Source organism: Carcharodon carcharias, chromosome 5 (genome assembly GCF_017639515.1).
Source record: "Carcharodon carcharias isolate sCarCar2 chromosome 5, sCarCar2.pri, whole genome shotgun sequence".
NCBI lineage: Eukaryota > Metazoa > Chordata > Chondrichthyes > Lamniformes > Lamnidae > Carcharodon > Carcharodon carcharias.
Genome location: NC_054471.1, coordinates 138,317,980 through 138,336,028, shown reverse-complemented (window position 1 = coordinate 138,336,028; position 18,049 = coordinate 138,317,980). Strand labels below are relative to the sequence as shown.

The following is an 18,049-nucleotide window of genomic DNA, read 5'->3' as shown; positions in this document are numbered from 1 at the left end:
AATCTCTGCCATCCTGCAGCTTTGTGTGTTGATAAATGAGATTCCAATCAAAACTACCACCATAACTAAAGAACTCCCTCCACCTCCCAACCTAGGAATGGAAGCCATGGAAATTGACATTTCCAATTTAGCTAGGCCTCCTACTGTGCTCATATTAAAGCAACAACTTGCATTTAGAAAGCTCCCTCAACATAGTAAAAACTTCTCAAGGTGCTTCACAACAAAGTTATCAGGCACAATTTGACACAGAGTTGCATAAGGCAGGTATTAGGAGCTTGATCAAAATAGTAGATCTTAAAAGGAAATTAACGGAGGAGTGAGAAGTAGAGAGGTGGAGAGGTTATGGGAGGGAACTCCAGACCTTAGAGCCTAGATAGATGAAAGCACAGCGCCAATGATGGAGCAATGACACACAGGGATCTGTAAAATGCCAGAATTTGAGGAGCAAAGCTCTCTGAGAGGGGTTGCAGGGTTGGAAGCTAGTGAGGTCGTGAGAGGCAAGACCTGGAGGAATTTGAAAATATAAGACAAGAATTTTAAAATTGATGCATTGTCAGTCCGGAAGCCAATGTTGCTCAGGGAGCCCAAGGATGAAGACTAAACAAAAATTGAAAGGGATTAGGAGATGGAAAGCAGAGTTTTGTATGAGTTCAAGTTTAAGGCAGATGAAAGGTGGTAGGCTGGTCAGAACAGCACTGAAATCATCGAGCCTAGAGTAACCGAGTCATGGATGAGAGTTTCAGCAGCATATTAGCTGAGGTGGGACAGAGATGGGTAATATTATGAAAATTGAAGTAAGTAGTAGTTGTGATAGAGAAGATATGTGGTCAGAAGATCAACTCAGGATCAAGTAGGGCACTGAAGTTCAAACAGGCCAGTTCGACCTCAGACACAGGCCAGAGAGGGAACACAGTTTGGGCAGAGACCAAAGACAATGGTGAATCTGACAAGACTTAACAGCAGCAAGAGTATTTCCCCCTTTATTCTAAATCAGTGGTTGTGGTTTCAAGAAACTTGAAACAAAAATCTAGGTAACACCCCAATGCAGCATTGAGGGAATGTTGCACTGTTGGATCTTTGCATCTTTTGGATGAGATGTTAAACCGAGACCCTGTCTGCTCCCTTAGGTGAACACAAAAGATCACATGGCATTATTTATATAACAGAAGGGTAGTTGGCTGCCAGATCACAAACACGACTACCCTTCAAAAATACTGATTTTGAAAGATTGAACAACCTACAATCCTTTTCTTGAGAAAAGAGAAGTCTTCAAGATTATGAAAGGGATTGACATAGAGAAATGTTTTTACTTCCAGACGAGACCAGAAATAGGAACCATAAATATAAGATAGTCACTAGTAAAGTCCAATAGGGAATTCAGGAGAAACTTATTTATCCAGAGATTGGCTGGAAAGTGGAACTGGCTATCACAGAGAGTGGTTGAGGCAAATAGCATAGTTGCATTTGAGAGGAAGCCAGATAAGCATGAGGGAGAAAGGAATCGAAGAATATGTTGATGGGGTTAGATGAGCGGTGGGCAGAGCATAAACATTAGCATGGACCTATTGAGCCAAGCAATTTATTTCTGTGCTGTAAATACTTGATAATACTTAATAGGTTGAAAAATGATTTTAGATGTCCTAGGGCCATGAAAACTGTTTTACAAGTGCAAGTTCTTGTGTTTTTTACGCCATCTGCTACCCAACCTCATAGAGCTAATTAACATCTTAAACAACTTTTGTATTCCTGGGAGTCAACCATGAATCAAATTTATTTTAATCGGAACATTATTTCATAAGTTTATCTCAAAATCAGTGTCCTCTGAGGTTGCTGCTGTCCGGGGCTCTCCTTGTAACTCACTTTGCTAGCAGCAGCTCTGGGCCAATCTTCAGGCTTCAATCCAGCGAGCTGCATCCATCCAGGTGCTGGATTTGTACTCTGCAACTCACCTACCAAATTTAAATAAGGCCAACGCCTCAAGATCACAAAGGCCCTTCATGGCTAGAATGGGCAGCTGAACAGCGCACTACCTATCCGAAGTCCAAAAGTTAAAATCAACGCTTCCCAAACTAAATCTGGGGGCTCTGTCAGTGTTATCGTTGCCTACATTTAACTCAGAAGAATCCTCTTATCTAATGAGCATTAGAATATCATTATATTCACAATGACTCTTTTGGATCGCTGAACATGAACATGACAATTAGAAATTTTCTCATTGCATTCTGGTTACAGAAGATTAGCTCATAGCCAAAGAACCCAAACTGAAGATGGTTCCCATAACATACATGCTTTAATCCAAATCTGAAGGAATCACTTACACCATAAGGAGGCCATAGGTGGTGTCAGAGATGAGGACATTGATGGAATACCGCTAGGTCAGGGCTCATACAATGCCCACAAACACTTGTACTCTTCCCTACATCTTAATTTACCAGCCAATAATACATATATAGAACTACTTTACTGTGTCACTCCTTCTACTGAAAGCAATATGTGAAAGCTGCTCTTAAGAGTAAAACTTGCATTTATATAGCATTCAATTTTTAAACTAGCAGTAAAATGAAAATGAGGGGCAAGGGAAAAGGTTGGAGGTGAGAGGGATGCAATGTTTCCTCTGAGCTGCAGTTGGTGCACAGCAAAGGGGCAATTTGGAATGTATCATGCACTGCAACAGGCTGTGTGCTATTAATGTTTCCTTTAGGACGCATGCAGAAGTCACACAGTGCAAGCAATAAGTCATGCACAACCAAAAAAAAACGGGAATATTGGTGGGGGTGGGGGAAGCCGCAAACACAGGCAAAGAGGAGAATTTGCAGAAATGATCTTGAAAGCAGAATGTGTGATGAGGAAGCAAATGAAAGTGGGTAGAGTTTTCCAAGGGCAGGAGTTCTTGTACTTGTTTTGACAGTAATCCAGCCAAAGTGCAGTGGGATTTTTGAGGAGAATCCATTGTTACTTTTCATTAAGTTTGAAAAAAATCTTCATGGCCAAATAGCTGCAACAGGTCTATATTAACACCTAACTAAGCATGAGAAGAAATGGAAAAAAGAAAAAAATTCTCCAACGAGGTGCCAATTATTTTTGCAGTCTTCAGGCTGGACTCTTAAAGTGCAGCTCACTGAACCAATCAGGCTCTAGCAATGTTAGGCCCTATTTGTGTTAAACAACCAGAAATATCTCATTAAATTGCTTAAAGGATATTAAAATGTCATTGGAAGCTAATTAACAGACCCAATCGAAATGCAAGATATCACCAACACAATAGCAAAATATAGGTGAAAACTTGCAAGGAGCAGTAACTTGAGTGGAGAAACACCCAAACTCCCAATGAGTTTTTGACCAATTTACAGTTGTATACGCTCAGCAAAACATAAGTGTGCTCTTAGCCTGGTGGTTGAATATCCTGCCAACATTTCAATGTAATAGACCAAGTTAGCCTTGCATGTCAAAAATGAGGCCATGCGCAAATCTGCCCAGATTCCTATTGTACACTCCTGTCGCAATGTATGTTAAGGGGTGCTCTATATCAACGTTTACCCCTTACATCTATGGTTACACAAGAGGTACATGGAAAAAGGCTCAAAGGAAGTTAGTGCCCCTGGAATTATAACCCAGCATATGGTGTTCAAAAGATAGTTGTGTTTTAAACTGTCTTTTAATTAAAAGTGAGGCAGAATATCGTGGAATGGGGGCTGAAATCTGCACAGAGTCAGGCCCATATGATTTTGTTGCCGTGGGGGCAGAGGCCCAGGCTGAAACTCATAGAAACTCAAATGTTAGCTCTCACACCTTGACACAGAGGGGGAGAGACAGAGAGACAGAGGGTGAGAGAGAGAGAGAGAGAGAGAGATAAATGCTGCTGGGTGGAGAAGCCGAGAAGCTGCTGTTGTGCCAAGCAGGGAATGAGACTGCTTTGTATGAATCACTAAACAGAATGCCAGTGAGAATGAATTCCCTGTTTGAAGAGGTGGAAAGACACAGGAGATGCTAGTGGGTGCCTTACTGCTGGAAGTCAATTCAATTATACTCAGGAGGAAAGGACATTGGAAATGAGGCAGTGAGAAAAGAGCTGGTCGAATCGCTGGAATTTGGAACTTTACCAGGAGGCTACATTTTTGCTGAGAATGTGGCACAAAGTATAACGGTGGTGGGGTTTTCAGTTGTTGTTAATTAGTTAATGGGGAAAATACCTTTTCTGTTGTTTGGTGTATTAATTGGCTAATAAGTAATGTTTATTTAATGTTGATTTTAGATCGTCTGTTGCAGTAAAAGTCTTAAAACATTAAGTCTTGCCGTGCAATGCTTTCCATTGGTCAATGGCAAATTCATCTCTTTTTTAAAGTTATCAGTCAGGATGGGGATCGTAACATTGGATGCAGAATGGCAGAGAAGAAAAGAAAGCCATGAAAAATCATCAACTAACCAGACACTGATTCAGCAAAATATTGCTATAAAACTTCTACGAAAAAAAAAGCAAGCATGACATAGAACATTATGAATCCATCCAAACAAATTAAACATCCGACAAGTTAGCTATTTGCTGTCACAAGTTCAGTTGATCAAGTATTTCTGTATTTTTTAATATTAATTCACGGGACATGGGAATCGTTGGCTAGGCCAGCATTTATTACCCTCGAGAAGTGGTTGTGTGCTGCCTTCTTGAACTTCTGCATTCCATGTGGTGTAGGAACACCCACAGTGCTCTTCGGAAGGGAATTCCAGGATTCTGACCCAGTAAACAGTGAAAGAATGGCAATATATTTCCAAGTCAGGATGGTGAGTGGCTTGGAGGGTAGTGGTGTTCCCATGCACCTGATGCCCTTGTCCTTCTAGGTGGTAGAGGTCGCAGGTTTGGAAGGTGGTGTCAAAGGAGTTTTGATGAGTTGCTGCAATTCTTCTTGTAGATGGCAATCACTTCTACCATTGTGCATTGGTAATGGAGGGAGTGAATGTTTATTGTGGTGGACGGAGAGCCAAACAAGCAGGCTGTTTTGTCCTGGATGGTGTCGAGCTTCTTGAGTGTTGTTGGAACTGCACTCATCCAGGCTCATTCCATCACGCCCCTGACTTGTGTCTTGAAGATGGTGGACAGGCTTTAGGGAGTCAGGAGGTGAGCTACTCTCTGCAGAATTCCCAATCTCTAACCTGCTCTTGTAGCCACAGTATTTTCATGGCTGGTCCAGTTCAGTTTCAGGTCAATGGAAAACTCCCAGGATGTTGATAGCGGGCGAATTAGTAATGGTAATGCCATTGTATGTCATGGGGAGATGGATAGATTCTCTCTTGTTGGAGATGGTGATTGCCTGGCACTTGTGTGGCATGAATGTAACTTATCACTTATCAGCCAAGCCTGAATATTGTCCAGGTCTTTCTGCATATGGACAAGGACCACTTCAGTATCTGAGTAGTCACGAATTGCGCTGAACATTGTGCAATCATCTGTGAACATACCCACTTCTGACATTATGATGGAGGGAAGGTCATTGACGAATCAGCTGAAGATGGTTGGGCATAGGACTCTACTTGGGACTAAGATGGTTGACCCCCAACAACCACAATAATCTTCCTTTGTGTTAGGACTCCAACTGGTGGATAGTTTTCCCCCCCGATTCCCATTAACTTCAGTTTTGCTAGTTTTCCTTCATGCTACATCCTGTCAAATAATGCCTTTATGTCAAGGGCAGTCACTTTCGCCTCATTTCGAGTTCCGCTCTTTTGTCCACGTTTGGACCAAGGCTGTCATGAGGTGAGATGCTGAGAGACCCTGGCGGAACCCAAACTGAGAATCAGTGAGCAGGCTAATGCTCAGTAATTGCCACTTTATAGCACTGTTGACGACAATTTCCATCACTTTGCTGATGATCGAGAACAGGCTGATGGGGCCATAATTGGCCGGGTAGAATTTGTCCTGCTTATTTTGCCAGGTAGATGCCATTGTTGTCGCTATATTGGAACAGCTTGGCTGGAGCCATGCTGGTTGAGGAGCACAAGTCTCAGCACTATTGCCAGGATGTGATGCTGCCACATGAGGGGACATGTTTTAAAGTTTTTCAATTTATTTATTTACATGTTCAAAACTTAAACTAACCTTTGTGCCTTTCTGTGCTCTTTCACGTGCATGTGCAAAAGAGTGCAGGCCCGTATCGGGGAATTACCCCCCTCGCACAGGGAGCGCTCAGCGCTTCTGGGCATGCGTCATGCCTGGGCAGGCTTTAATTGGCCAGCCCACGTAAAATGGAAGCACAGTACCTATCGGGGGTGCTAACTGGGTTCGCACCCGCCCTTGCCCGCCACCGCACAACCCCCCCCGGTGAGGAGGAAAGTTCTCCCCATAATCATCAGCTATCTCTGCTGCTTATGTTGCGTTTTAACCCTCTGTATCTCCAAATGAGTTCTCACTACCAAAGGAATTGAATCTTTAAATTCTTTTAAAAGTACTTCTCTAAGAGCTGCATATGTTGTCTCTATCTTTAATGCCCGCATCCACCAGTCAAAATTTTACTCCCTCAAACTCAATATAAATCTGACCAGGCTGTTTCCTTATATTCCTAAATTTCTACCTGTACGTCGCAGGAATCAATACATAGGCACTCAAAATAGCCTTTTTTACTGCATCATAATCCACCAATACTTCTTCTGACAGTGAAGCTAAAACCTCATGAGCTCTACCTTCCAACATAGACTGTAAAAGGAATGTCCAGATTTGTGGCCATTTCATCTGCTTAGCTATCTTCTCAAATGAAATAAAGAACACCTCTACATCCCTTTCCTCAAACTTCGGAAGAGCTTAGACAAATTTAAACATCTCCCCACTAGGGACAGAATTTTCTGTCTGTCGGGTGGGCGGGCCCGACCCAATCTCCAGCGGGCAGGGTGCTAATCCCTGCTAGAGAAGTGGGCCGCACTGCCATTTTACATGGGTGGGCTAATTAAGGCCTGCCTAGCTATGTGCTTCCTGTGTGGGCGGGGGGATTCCCCAAAAGCGAGAGTGCGCTCTTTCGCGCATGCGCACAAAAGAGCGCACATCTCCCTGAGGCAAAGTGCAGCCTCAGGGGGATTGCTTCCACTTTGAAAAAGATTAAAAATTGGGAAAAATAAATTCCCTAACATGTCCCCCTCATGTGACAATGTCACATGAGATGGGACATGTTCATAACTTACACTATAACTTTATTAAACTTTTTAAAACCCTGCATGAAACCTCATCCCGCCGCTGAATGAGGTTTCATGTTTTATCTATTTGCTGCCAGGGCTCCTGGCCGACCTGCCAACCTTAAGGTTGGACGGGCAGGTCCTTTAATTGTTTAAATTATCTTGTCAATGGCCTCAATTGGCTTTTGACAGGTCGGCGGGCCCGCATCTGATTTTGCTGCGCCTCCGCCTTCCTGAAACTTTAAATGGGGCGGGATGATGTTGGGGGTTCCGCTGACATCATCCCGTGTCATTTTACGCATCGGCGAGTGGCCCTAGGCTTTAGATTGGAAGTGATCATTTCATCCTGAGAACCTCCCTCAGCCTCTGAGAACTCTTTTTTAACTTTCAGCTTTTTAAGTTGATTTTCTCTCTCCCTCTCCTTCACTCTTTTTTCCCTTACTAATTTCTCAAGTTCCAATTCCCTTTCCTGTTTTCTTTCTCTCTGCTGCCTTTCTGCTTGCTCCCTTTGAAATGCCCTTTCTCTTTACTCTTTCTTTTCCTCTGCCTCTAATTCCAGTTTTTCATTTCCATTGCTTGTTCACATTCAAGCTTCTGCATTTGTACCTGAAGTATCACTACCTCCAGCTGTGACTCACTAGTTTCTGGTATCCCTTCCAAATTCAAATGCTGTGCTATCACTTCAATTATGTCTGCTTTCTTTGCCCCTACAGTTAAACTCAGCTGCAACTGATCCGTCAATTGTGCTAATTTACCCGTGGATACTTCTTGTAAACCAATCAGTTATGTCTTCTACTCCCAGAAAAGTCTTAGCTATGGATAAAGCCATTTTTGCAGTCTCACCAGTTTAAAATCCTCCTCAACACCAATTCCTGAGTTCAATGTTCTTCTCATGCTCATAGCCTTAAGCTTCTCCAACTCCAAATCAATCAAGGAATTTCAAAAATCCCACAAGGTGTCCCCAATTTTATTACGATGCGGCAGTTGATGTGTGCCAGGTGGACCCAATCCACTTGGCCACGCTATGGCAATGGTTTTGCAATCTGTATTTATTACAAGAAGATTTGGGCACTGAGTTCAGAAGTAACAAGTCCACTAACACCCTTTAGGGATTTTAAAAATTAAATTAAAACATTTATTAACAAAAGAAAAGATTTCAAGCACATACATAGGATTACAGTTACTTAATACTATAACAAATCCCAAAATTCCTAATTAACCTGACTCCCAATTACACACCTCACTTAAGGCAACATTCCAAAATAGATTTTTAATTTGAATAACAAGTCAGCAAATTTACCACGCCACCCACTCGACAGTGGAATTCCAAAGGCTTTTCTCCAACTTTAGTTACTGGACACAGCAGACTTTTGTAAACATGGCTGGAGGCTTCCCCGAGGCTGTTTTAAACACTACTTTTAGTTCTTATATGGCCACACAACATCAACTTCCTCCATTCTTTACATATCTTTCTCTCTTTAATCTGTAAATTCCATTGTTCTATATGTCTTGGGAAATTAACTTTTCCCATAATGTACAAATCTTTCATGTTGCCAATACGGTCAGTACCTTTTGGGAAAAATAAACATAATAACTTTGCCCTTTTTATCTTGTTAATTGTAAACATCCTACCACCCCTTTCAAACTCAAACAACTTCACTTATCTATAAATGCAAATTTCCTTCACACCAAACATGCTACGACCTCACTCATGTTTATTCATTAGCATTTCAAATGTCATTTATCCCAAACTTCTTTTGATCATTTCAAGCTTGCAGCCTATCTGACTCTAATTTAATTAAAGCATACAGACAGAACCAAGTACATTCACACCCATAAACCTTATTTACCATAAACCATAATAATATTATGAAACTTATTATAGTTTCATGATACTGAGCTATAGCTGACAACTGTCTGCTCATGTGACATTCACTTTTGCTGCAAGTTGAATTTCTCCCCCATAAAGTTTAGGAATGAGTGATCCGGCACAGAACTTAATGTGATCTATAATGGTAATTTTGGCACTCAAATGATTAGGTGCAATTCACATCCAAATTTCTGATATGCAAAGGTCTGTGCCATGACTTTTCTAACTTGGTGCTTAAGCTTTACAGCTGCCAATACATATTGGAAATTCGGGAATTTAATATGCATGGCAAATGGTCAAATCTCTCCACTATCGTGCAAAGTTGGAAAATGTCTCCTTTGAACCTAAATAACTTCCTGAAAACAAGCAGAAAATGCAAATGAATGTAAAAGCTTATGAAACTTCTAGAAACAATTATTTGGGATAGAATTAGTAGTCACATGGAAAAATATGGATTGATAAGGAAGAGCCAGCATGGATTTCTAAAAGGGAAATCATGTTTAACTAACTTGCTGGATCTTTTTGACGAGACAACAGAAAAGGTCGATGGGGGTAATGTTGTTGATGTGGTGTACATGGGCTTACAAAAGGCATTTGACACAGTGCCACACAACAGACTTGGGGGAAAGGTTATTGCTCATGGAATAAAAGGGACAGTAGCAAAGTAGATGCAAAACTGGCTGAAAAAATAGGAAGCAGAGAGTTACGGTCAATGGATATTTTTCGGGCTGTATGAAGGTTTGTAGTGGAGTTCCCCTGGGGTAGGTATTGGGACCCTTGCTTTTCCTGATATATATTAATGATCTAGATCTTGGTGTGCAGGGGACAATGTCAAAGTTTGCAGATGATTTGAAGCTTGGGAGTATTGTGAACTTCGAGGAGGACGGTGTGGAACTTCAAGGGAACATAGGCAAGTTGGTGGAGTGGGCAGATAGGTGGCAGATGAAGTTCAATGCGGAGAAGTGTGAAGTGATGCATTTTGGTAGGAAGATCATGGGCAGACAATATAAAATAAGGAGTGAAATTTTGAAGGAGGTGCAGGAGCAGAAAGACTTGGGTGTATATGTGCTTGAAGTGTAAATGAAGGTGGCAGGGCAGGAGAGAGCATTTAATAAAGCATAAAGTATTCTGGACTTTATTATTAGGGGCATAGAGTACAAGAGCAGGGAGGTTAAGCTGAATTTATTTTAGACACTCCTTACGCCTAAGCTGGAATATTGTGTACAGTTCTGAGTACCATATTATAGGAAGGATGTGAACACATTGGAGAGAGTGCAGAAGGGGTTTACAAGAATGGTTCTAGGGATGAGAAACTTCAGCTATGAGCATAGATTGGAGAGGCTGGGAGGGGGCTGAGAGGAAATTTGATAGAGATGTTCAAAATCATGAGAGGGCTGGATAGAGTAGTTAGGGAGAAGCTGTTCCCACTTGTAAAAGTATCAAGAACAAGAAACACACAACGAGTGGCTCAGGTCTAGAAAGCACTGCCTGGAAGGGTGGTGGAGGCAGGTTCAATCGAGGCATTCAAGAGGACATTAGATGATTATTTGAATAGAAACAATGTGCAAGGTTAAGGGAGAAAGGCAAGGCAATGGCACTAGGTCATAATGCCCATTTGAGAGCCAATGCAGACATGGTGGGGCGAATGGCCTTCTTCTGTGCCATTAAGATTCTATGGGCTGCATCTTCCGATCAGGGTGTGGGGCCCGCTCGCCAATGTGTAAAATGATGCGGGGTGACATCAGGCGTGCATCCCGCGTCACCCTGCGTCAGGCGGGGTGAGGCTTCATGAGGGATTTAAAAATTTCAGAATATTTTATAATATGCGCATGCGTGAAAAAGTGCACACCCAGCTCAAGGAACCCACCCCCACCCCGCACAGGGAGCGCACAACGCTTCCGAGCAGACGTCACGCTGGGCGGGCTTTAATTAGCTCGTCCACGTAAAATGGCGGTGCGCCGCCAACTGGGGGCGCTGATCGGGAACCCGCCCATCTGCTCCCACACATCCCCCCAGTGGGGGGGAAATTATTGCCCTATGATTCTGTGAAATATTCTTGATTAAAATAAAAGCCCAAACTCCCCCTATAACCACTCGACCTCCTCCCATTACTGCTGTGTAAGACCGAGAACCTCAAGTCCCACTGTTGACCTGACCCAAAACTAAATACCAGAGCTGTATGGGCATTATTCATTAACAAGCATGGGACATCCATATGAAAACACGATATTCTGCAGGACTTGGTCCTCACAGTGTGCAATACATCAATTAAAACAGTTCGTTTACACAAAACTAAAACTGAATCCTATTGCCAATTACAACAGATAATTAAGAGTGCAGTTAATGTGAGTGCAGCTATTAAGGTTTCATTGTATCCCCAGTGCTATAATTATTAAAACTGTAAAACACATATTTGTGAAATGGTGAAAGAAAAGTGAATTTCCTTTTGTATTAACATTCACAATAGTGGATCATGAGTCGTCAAAATGAAATTCCAAATGGCACATAACCATATAATCTTTGTAAATACTATATTTTGTGCCATATAAAACTGGTTCATCTGTCATTTTGTTATCCACCCTTTAATATACTTTTTTGCACATTTTAATTTGCCAACAAAATCAATCTTCTTTACTGAGAATATCAAACATGGGATTAAGAAGGGATGTGACTGTAATTGCAATCCATTGACAGATCTGGAAAAAGATTTGAACTCCTGGCCCTCACTTGGGATCACCTGTTTGCCCAACATTAGTTACTAGAAAGAAACTTAAAATTTAAATACTTTCTGAAGAGAACTTATTGTGGATATGAATCTGAAGCAGACATATGAAGAAGTCTGGTGGAAAGAGTAGATGAATATTTTTACAGTATTCAAGGAAATAGATTCAAGGGTAAGAGAGAAAGAGGTGATATTGAACTCAAAATCAAAGCACACTTAGCAATTTAAACTTCTCCTCTCTAAAATTGTGGAAAGGACAAGTAATGTACAAAATGGGAAAGAGTCACTAGACTCGAAATGTTAACCCTGTCTTCTCCACAGATGCTGTCAGACCTGCTGAGTTTTGTTTTTGTCACAGTTTACATTAGTTATTGTATGTTTCCTGCATAAGTTCTTGACAGAGTAAAACACAGCAATGGGGGATGTTTGACTTTTCTTTGTTCCAGATTTACACAGGATTGGCATTTGTACAAAATAGAAAATACTTCTTTGATATTAATGCTGTAGGACAATTGTCCTTTTAAACGAACATTAAAACTAGGGCAATTGTCTGAACTTGTGTGTACCGCTTCAAAATGATGGGCAAATCACTGGTCTTTGTAAATTGTTCATAATAGTGAAAATGTATTTATAGTTGAATGCCAGTTATTACATGTTTAGTGTTTTGTCTTAGCTATTTTCCTGGTTAAAGTGGCACTGGTACTTTCACTGGTCTAGGCATCTTAGATTTAGGAGTGTGCCCACACTGCCCAGTATCTAACTATATGATAGCCTAACCCAGGGAAGTAACAATATCATCCCCCTGTGATCTAAACTGGCCACTTATGTTTATTACCTGTGTGCTTTAATTTCTTTGAAGGTGGACTGAGAAAACATACGACAAGACCAGATACAACTTGTTAAGCTGCTTTATTTCACAGCAATTGCGAACAAGTTCATTTATCTGAATCAGCACAACTTGTTTTTGTGCAACAGAACAAAATAATGTATATACAACACTTCGCCATTGTGGCTCATCTTACTTGACTTAAAAAAAACTGCTTTACCGCTCTTAAAAATCCTATTTTTAACTTCAGCAAATCTTGCCTGCACAGTATTCTTCTTCAACACCTGATTAACTTTGCAACCTGTTTTGGATCTGTCTGCCCAAGATACTTTTCTTTGTTATTATGCTCTGTTCACCGCCAAAGCTAGTTATTTACCAATTTTCAGGGCAGATGAATGAACTGCTTATTATTTACAGTCTTCAGGGAAATATCAAAACCATCTCTTCAGCATTTAACACCTGCCATCTCAGTGTTTTTTTTAAAAATTTGTATGAATATACATGGCTGTAAAAATCCAACATTTAAATGTCATTTTTCAATTCCTTTCTGTGGAAAAATGGTCACAAATTAAACTGTTGTCAACTTTTCAGATTTTATATATAGTTGCATATTTTTCACACCATGTTGGGTATCTAGTAACACAAATCACAAAACTTATCTGCAAGTGAATTTCCAGCTAGTATAATACAGGTATCCCAGTACTTAGCTGATAGGATTAAACATCTCAAAATTCATTGCATTTTTTCCATATGGTCTTCTAATATTTTCAGCATTTAAAGTCATGGGACAACAAAACCTGTATTTATATGGTGTCGTGAAAGTTGATTCTGTACTAATACTGGTAGGATTGAGATCAAGGCCCTTTAGACTGCAGTGGATGTTTTAAACTTACACCTGTGGTGGAGTTGTACATACTACCCACCTGACCTGATCTCACTGTTTGCTCAAATCTGGTTCAGGTAATCAGCGTTACACTGTTTGCTTTGATGCAAAGCCCACATCACTTCATGTCAACATAAAATTTGTAATCCTACTGGTGCATAAGTAGGTATGGAAGACATTCAGTGGCATGTTCAATTACAGTCAATAAATCTGAGGTGAATTATTGTTGATTGAAAATTTTAATTAGGTATTACTTACTGGCAGCACAGCTTCGAAATGATAAATTCTGTATGACAGGCAGTAACAGTCCATTAGCCATTTTGTCAGTACAGTTAATGGTGTCTAGCTCGTCAGAAACAATTACCACGCTTAATTTTCAGTTTTATTTTAAAATCGGGGCTCCGCCAAGTGTTATCTATCTTATGCTACAACAGTTCAAATAAAAATCATTTTTAATTCTGGACAGTGCAATCAAGAAGTCTGTATCATTATAATTGCAGGGAGTTGGAAAAATATAAGATTATAGATATCTGATATCATTAAATTGACCATAAAAATAGCTAAACAGTATTAATAGAAACAAATATTAATCTCTATACTTTATATATAGTTACTTTAAAAGTATAGAACAATACTCACAAGAAAGTGGTTCAAATGGTAATTCAGGTGAGCACTTAAGAACATCAAATTAAACTGCATTTGTTTTTGCATTAATTTACAACTTCAGATCACAAACTAGAACATCAGACTTCAGAAATTAAGTTCCAAACAGGATACACTGTATAATCTTCATAAACACTGTATTTTATGTGCAAAAGAACCGGTTTATCTATCATTTGATTTTCAACATTTTAATATACTTGTCTTTAATTTGTTAGAGAGAAAAAAACATACTGCAACAGGTTGTATATAGTAACTCAATACACTGTGCACTTTAACCAGATACACACTGTGGGATCCACTTTATAATCCAGCTTTTAGGACCAATGCAAAAAGCTTTTTATAATTAGGAATGTTTGGCATAGGGGCGATTTTACAAATTCACACTCCAGATGCTGAGCTTCATGCATCAGGAGGGTATACAACTACTTGTGGACACACAGGTCAGCAAAAACCTGTGTATATTAACTTCAGAATTCTGCAAAGTATACTGATCTCCAGTCCCAGATTCCAAAGATGCATTTTCCAGCACATGAAGCTCTGCTTCAGTTGTATGAATTAATAATACACCCTTATATCATTTGTCTGATAGAAGGAATCCCTTTAATAATGCACATTAGATCACAGGTTTGGGAATCTATGTGAATCCAGACATGTCAAACAACTAAAGAATGACCAGTTTAGAAATATATAAATCCATCTCTACTATTAAAAAATACTTAGCCATCATTTACAATTTGGAAGCAATTTTTAATTTAGGCTGTGAATCTTATTACTCATGAAAATTAATATGGTCAGAGTATTGAATGAATGCTTTCCCCCCCTTTCTCCATGAGCCTAATTCCAAGATTCTGGAAAATAGCATGGAAACGTCACAGAAGTGTGTCTACAACATTATGGCATTACCTCCATCTGTAACTGCTTTCACATATAGTTGCCCCTTTAGCAATGTATATTAACCATTGCCTCTCTACATTGAGAATAATTTCTACCAGCCTAAAGATGTTGAGAATTTTAGTACCCCTTCCAATTACAGTCAATAAAAGAATCACAATTTGGCACATAACTGGTATAATGCAATAACTGACACTGTCTGGATCATAATTATGTTCAGAAAAGAAAGATAAAGAAACACAGAAATGTATTAGTTAACTAGAGCTTCTAATTGAATAACTGAGAAGAGCTAAAGCATTATCATTCAAAACGGATCAATTCAGTTAACACAAAGATTTCATCATTTTTTATCTTCACCAGCTTTTGAATTTAAATGAATCCTAAATATTAAGTTTAGCATTTAAAAAGCTTATCAGAATTTACATTTCTGCATTTGGATTGGAAATTTGCAAAAACCAAAGGCCGCTCCCAAAGGAGGCAAGGCAACTCTGACCACAAGAAACTCCCTAACCTGATATAACATTTTGATGTTTTTTTAAAGAAAAAGTACAGACTGCATAATTAATGCTTCCTTTTCAAAAGGAGGAGCCATTGAGCTTACAGATATCTATAGAATCTCTTCCATATAAATACAGCAGTTTTCATCAGTTGAAAGTATATCACTGCCATACTCTCTAACAGTTCAGAGGACAATCTGTTGGGAAATCTTTACTGAAGCAAGGTCCTGAAGACAACATACACTGGTATGTTTAATTTAAAATTGTATTAACATATAAAAGAATGAAGGAAAATGCCAGAGGGCAAACTCTCTGTTTCTGCCAGCAGTGACATTCTGCCTTTAATTTAATTTAGAAATGATCAAATTTGTCATAACTATGGATTGCACATTTTTCTTTTACAAGCTTGGTACCATGCTGTTTAGCAAGAAGCAATCTGAGAAACTGATAAGCTGTTTTAAAACTAAATATCTCACGTAACACCTTTCAGCTATAATCATGAATATCATTTAAAAGGGCACCACATTTTGGGACAAAAAACATTTTGTGCAAGTTTTCCATCCAAAGATTTAAAGCGGATCATCTGGAATGTTTTCCTCTTGTCAAAGATGTAAGTGAAAGTTTGATTGCAACCTTAAAATTGAAAACTATTTTATTTTCACAGTCATTTTTACCAATGAAAAGCTGAAGGAAAATCTACTCCGTTGCTGCACCCATTTAACAGTTTTACCAAATACCTTTTAAAATCCACAGCCTTGAATCCTGATTTCCACTATTGCTGCTAGTAGTTGCTATTTTTTTATCTTACAGGTGCAACATGGTTTCAAAAGAAATTTGTGCACTTCTGCTATTGCTGCCTTTGAACCTGGTTTATGGAACAGACTTTATCAGATATGTCTATCCAGCCTATAATATAAAAAGCTATGGAGGTAAGTTCATATTTTGCACTGAATATTTAATGAAGATAGCTGCAATGTGTAATACATAACATAATGCAACCAACAGACAAAGCTGACAACTAATTTTAGTCCAAGATGACCATGGGTCCAACTGAAGTGTGGTTAAACTTTATGAAGTTGTATGGTCTAATTTTCAGTCAAAGAGCATACAACACTCATCCAGCTTGTGGGAAGAAAAATAGAATGAAAATGTTGTTTTAAACTAGTCTATATGCAAAGCATAAGCACCATTGGTTATCAAGCTCTCCAACATTCATTCCATGAGAAGTATTTTAAGAGATCCCTAGACAGGTTCAGCTGAAACTAGGTCCTCACTGTGTGGAAAATCATGGATCATGACCCAAGGCTAAAATGCCTCATGGCACATTGCCTCAAATTATTAACATGCTGCACTAGGATAGTAATTCTACACATGCATTTACATGAAAGTCATGCAAAATGTTTCCAGATGCCAAAAATCAGCCCAAAGACATTTTGTCAACTTAGCTCAATGGTATCATTCACCTCATAGTCAGAAGGTTATCAATTCAAACCTGACTCGAACACTTGAGCACACAACCAACTGGTGTAGTACTGAGCAAATACTACAATGTCAGCAGGGTTTCCTTTTGGATAACAAATTAAAATTAGGCTCTAGCTGCCTATTTGGATAGATACAAAAGAAGGGTAGTGGTATTTTTCTGATATCCTGGTCAACATTTATTCCTCAGTCAGCACTATCAAAACAGATTGGTCATTCATCATATTGCTCTTGGAAAATTAGTTGCTACATTTACCTACAAACCAACAGTGACTACACTCATTGACTGTAAAATGCTTTAGGGCATTCTGAAGATGTGAAAGATGCTATTTTAATGTTAACCTATTGTTTTTGTATAATTTCCAACAGAAAAAATACTTGACAACAATAGCCATTAGATTACTTTGTTCAAATACTCTGTGTGTTAGTAATTCAAACTCTAAAAATGCTATAGAATTGCTAACTTGTTTAGATGATTTGCATATGTAATGTACTAAATATAGAAATATCCAAGATTTCTTGATCCAGATTTGGGAGATACATTACCGCACTGAATCTGACAGCAACTTCAGGATTTAGTGCAAGCACAGATTAACACAGAAACCTTGAAGCTGTGGTATGTTCTTCACTGCTCCATCACAGGTTGAGCTATTAACTCCACCCCACGCCACCCTGAGCCAGCAATCTTCATTTCACTTTCTGTAAATTTTTAAAAAAGCGATTTGATTACTCAAACTTTTTGTTTCCTGGTTGGCTGTGAAAGCTCTTTGATGTGGTTGGCTGCTTGGCTAGTATGGTGACATCATTTCAACTTGATGTTGGAAATCCCTATTGAAGAACGCTTCAATCAATTACACATTGAGAGAGGTAAAGTTCTTGCCAAAGAGATCAATACATCTCTCAGTGCAGCTTTCTTCAAGGTCAGCAGTGTTCACTCTTACTTCACTGCGGACCCGCAAAATCCAGGTCATCATTGTTACAAAATTGATCTTTACAACCAAAATATAATTAACTCACATGGATGAATTTTAAATGATAATCAATAGTATTTTTAAAAAGCCCTTTA

At 39.4% G+C, this 18,049-nt stretch overlaps 2 protein-coding genes across 3 annotated transcripts in view; one reads left to right on the top strand and one right to left on the bottom strand.

Moving 5' to 3' along the window:
* nt5dc1 (5'-nucleotidase domain containing 1) overlaps window positions 1–18,049 on the bottom strand; it is a 602,479-nt gene that overhangs the window by 488,948 nt on the left and 95,482 nt on the right. The window lies entirely within an intron of this gene.
* LOC121278070 (filaggrin-2-like) overlaps window positions 16,322–18,049 on the top strand; it is a 64,974-nt gene continuing 63,246 nt past the window's right edge. The window contains exon 1 of the mRNA XM_041188125.1: window positions 16,322–16,433. Within this exon, the coding sequence (XP_041044059.1) occupies window positions 16,322–16,433 (112 nt within the window). The remainder of the gene's footprint in view (window positions 16,434–18,049) is intronic.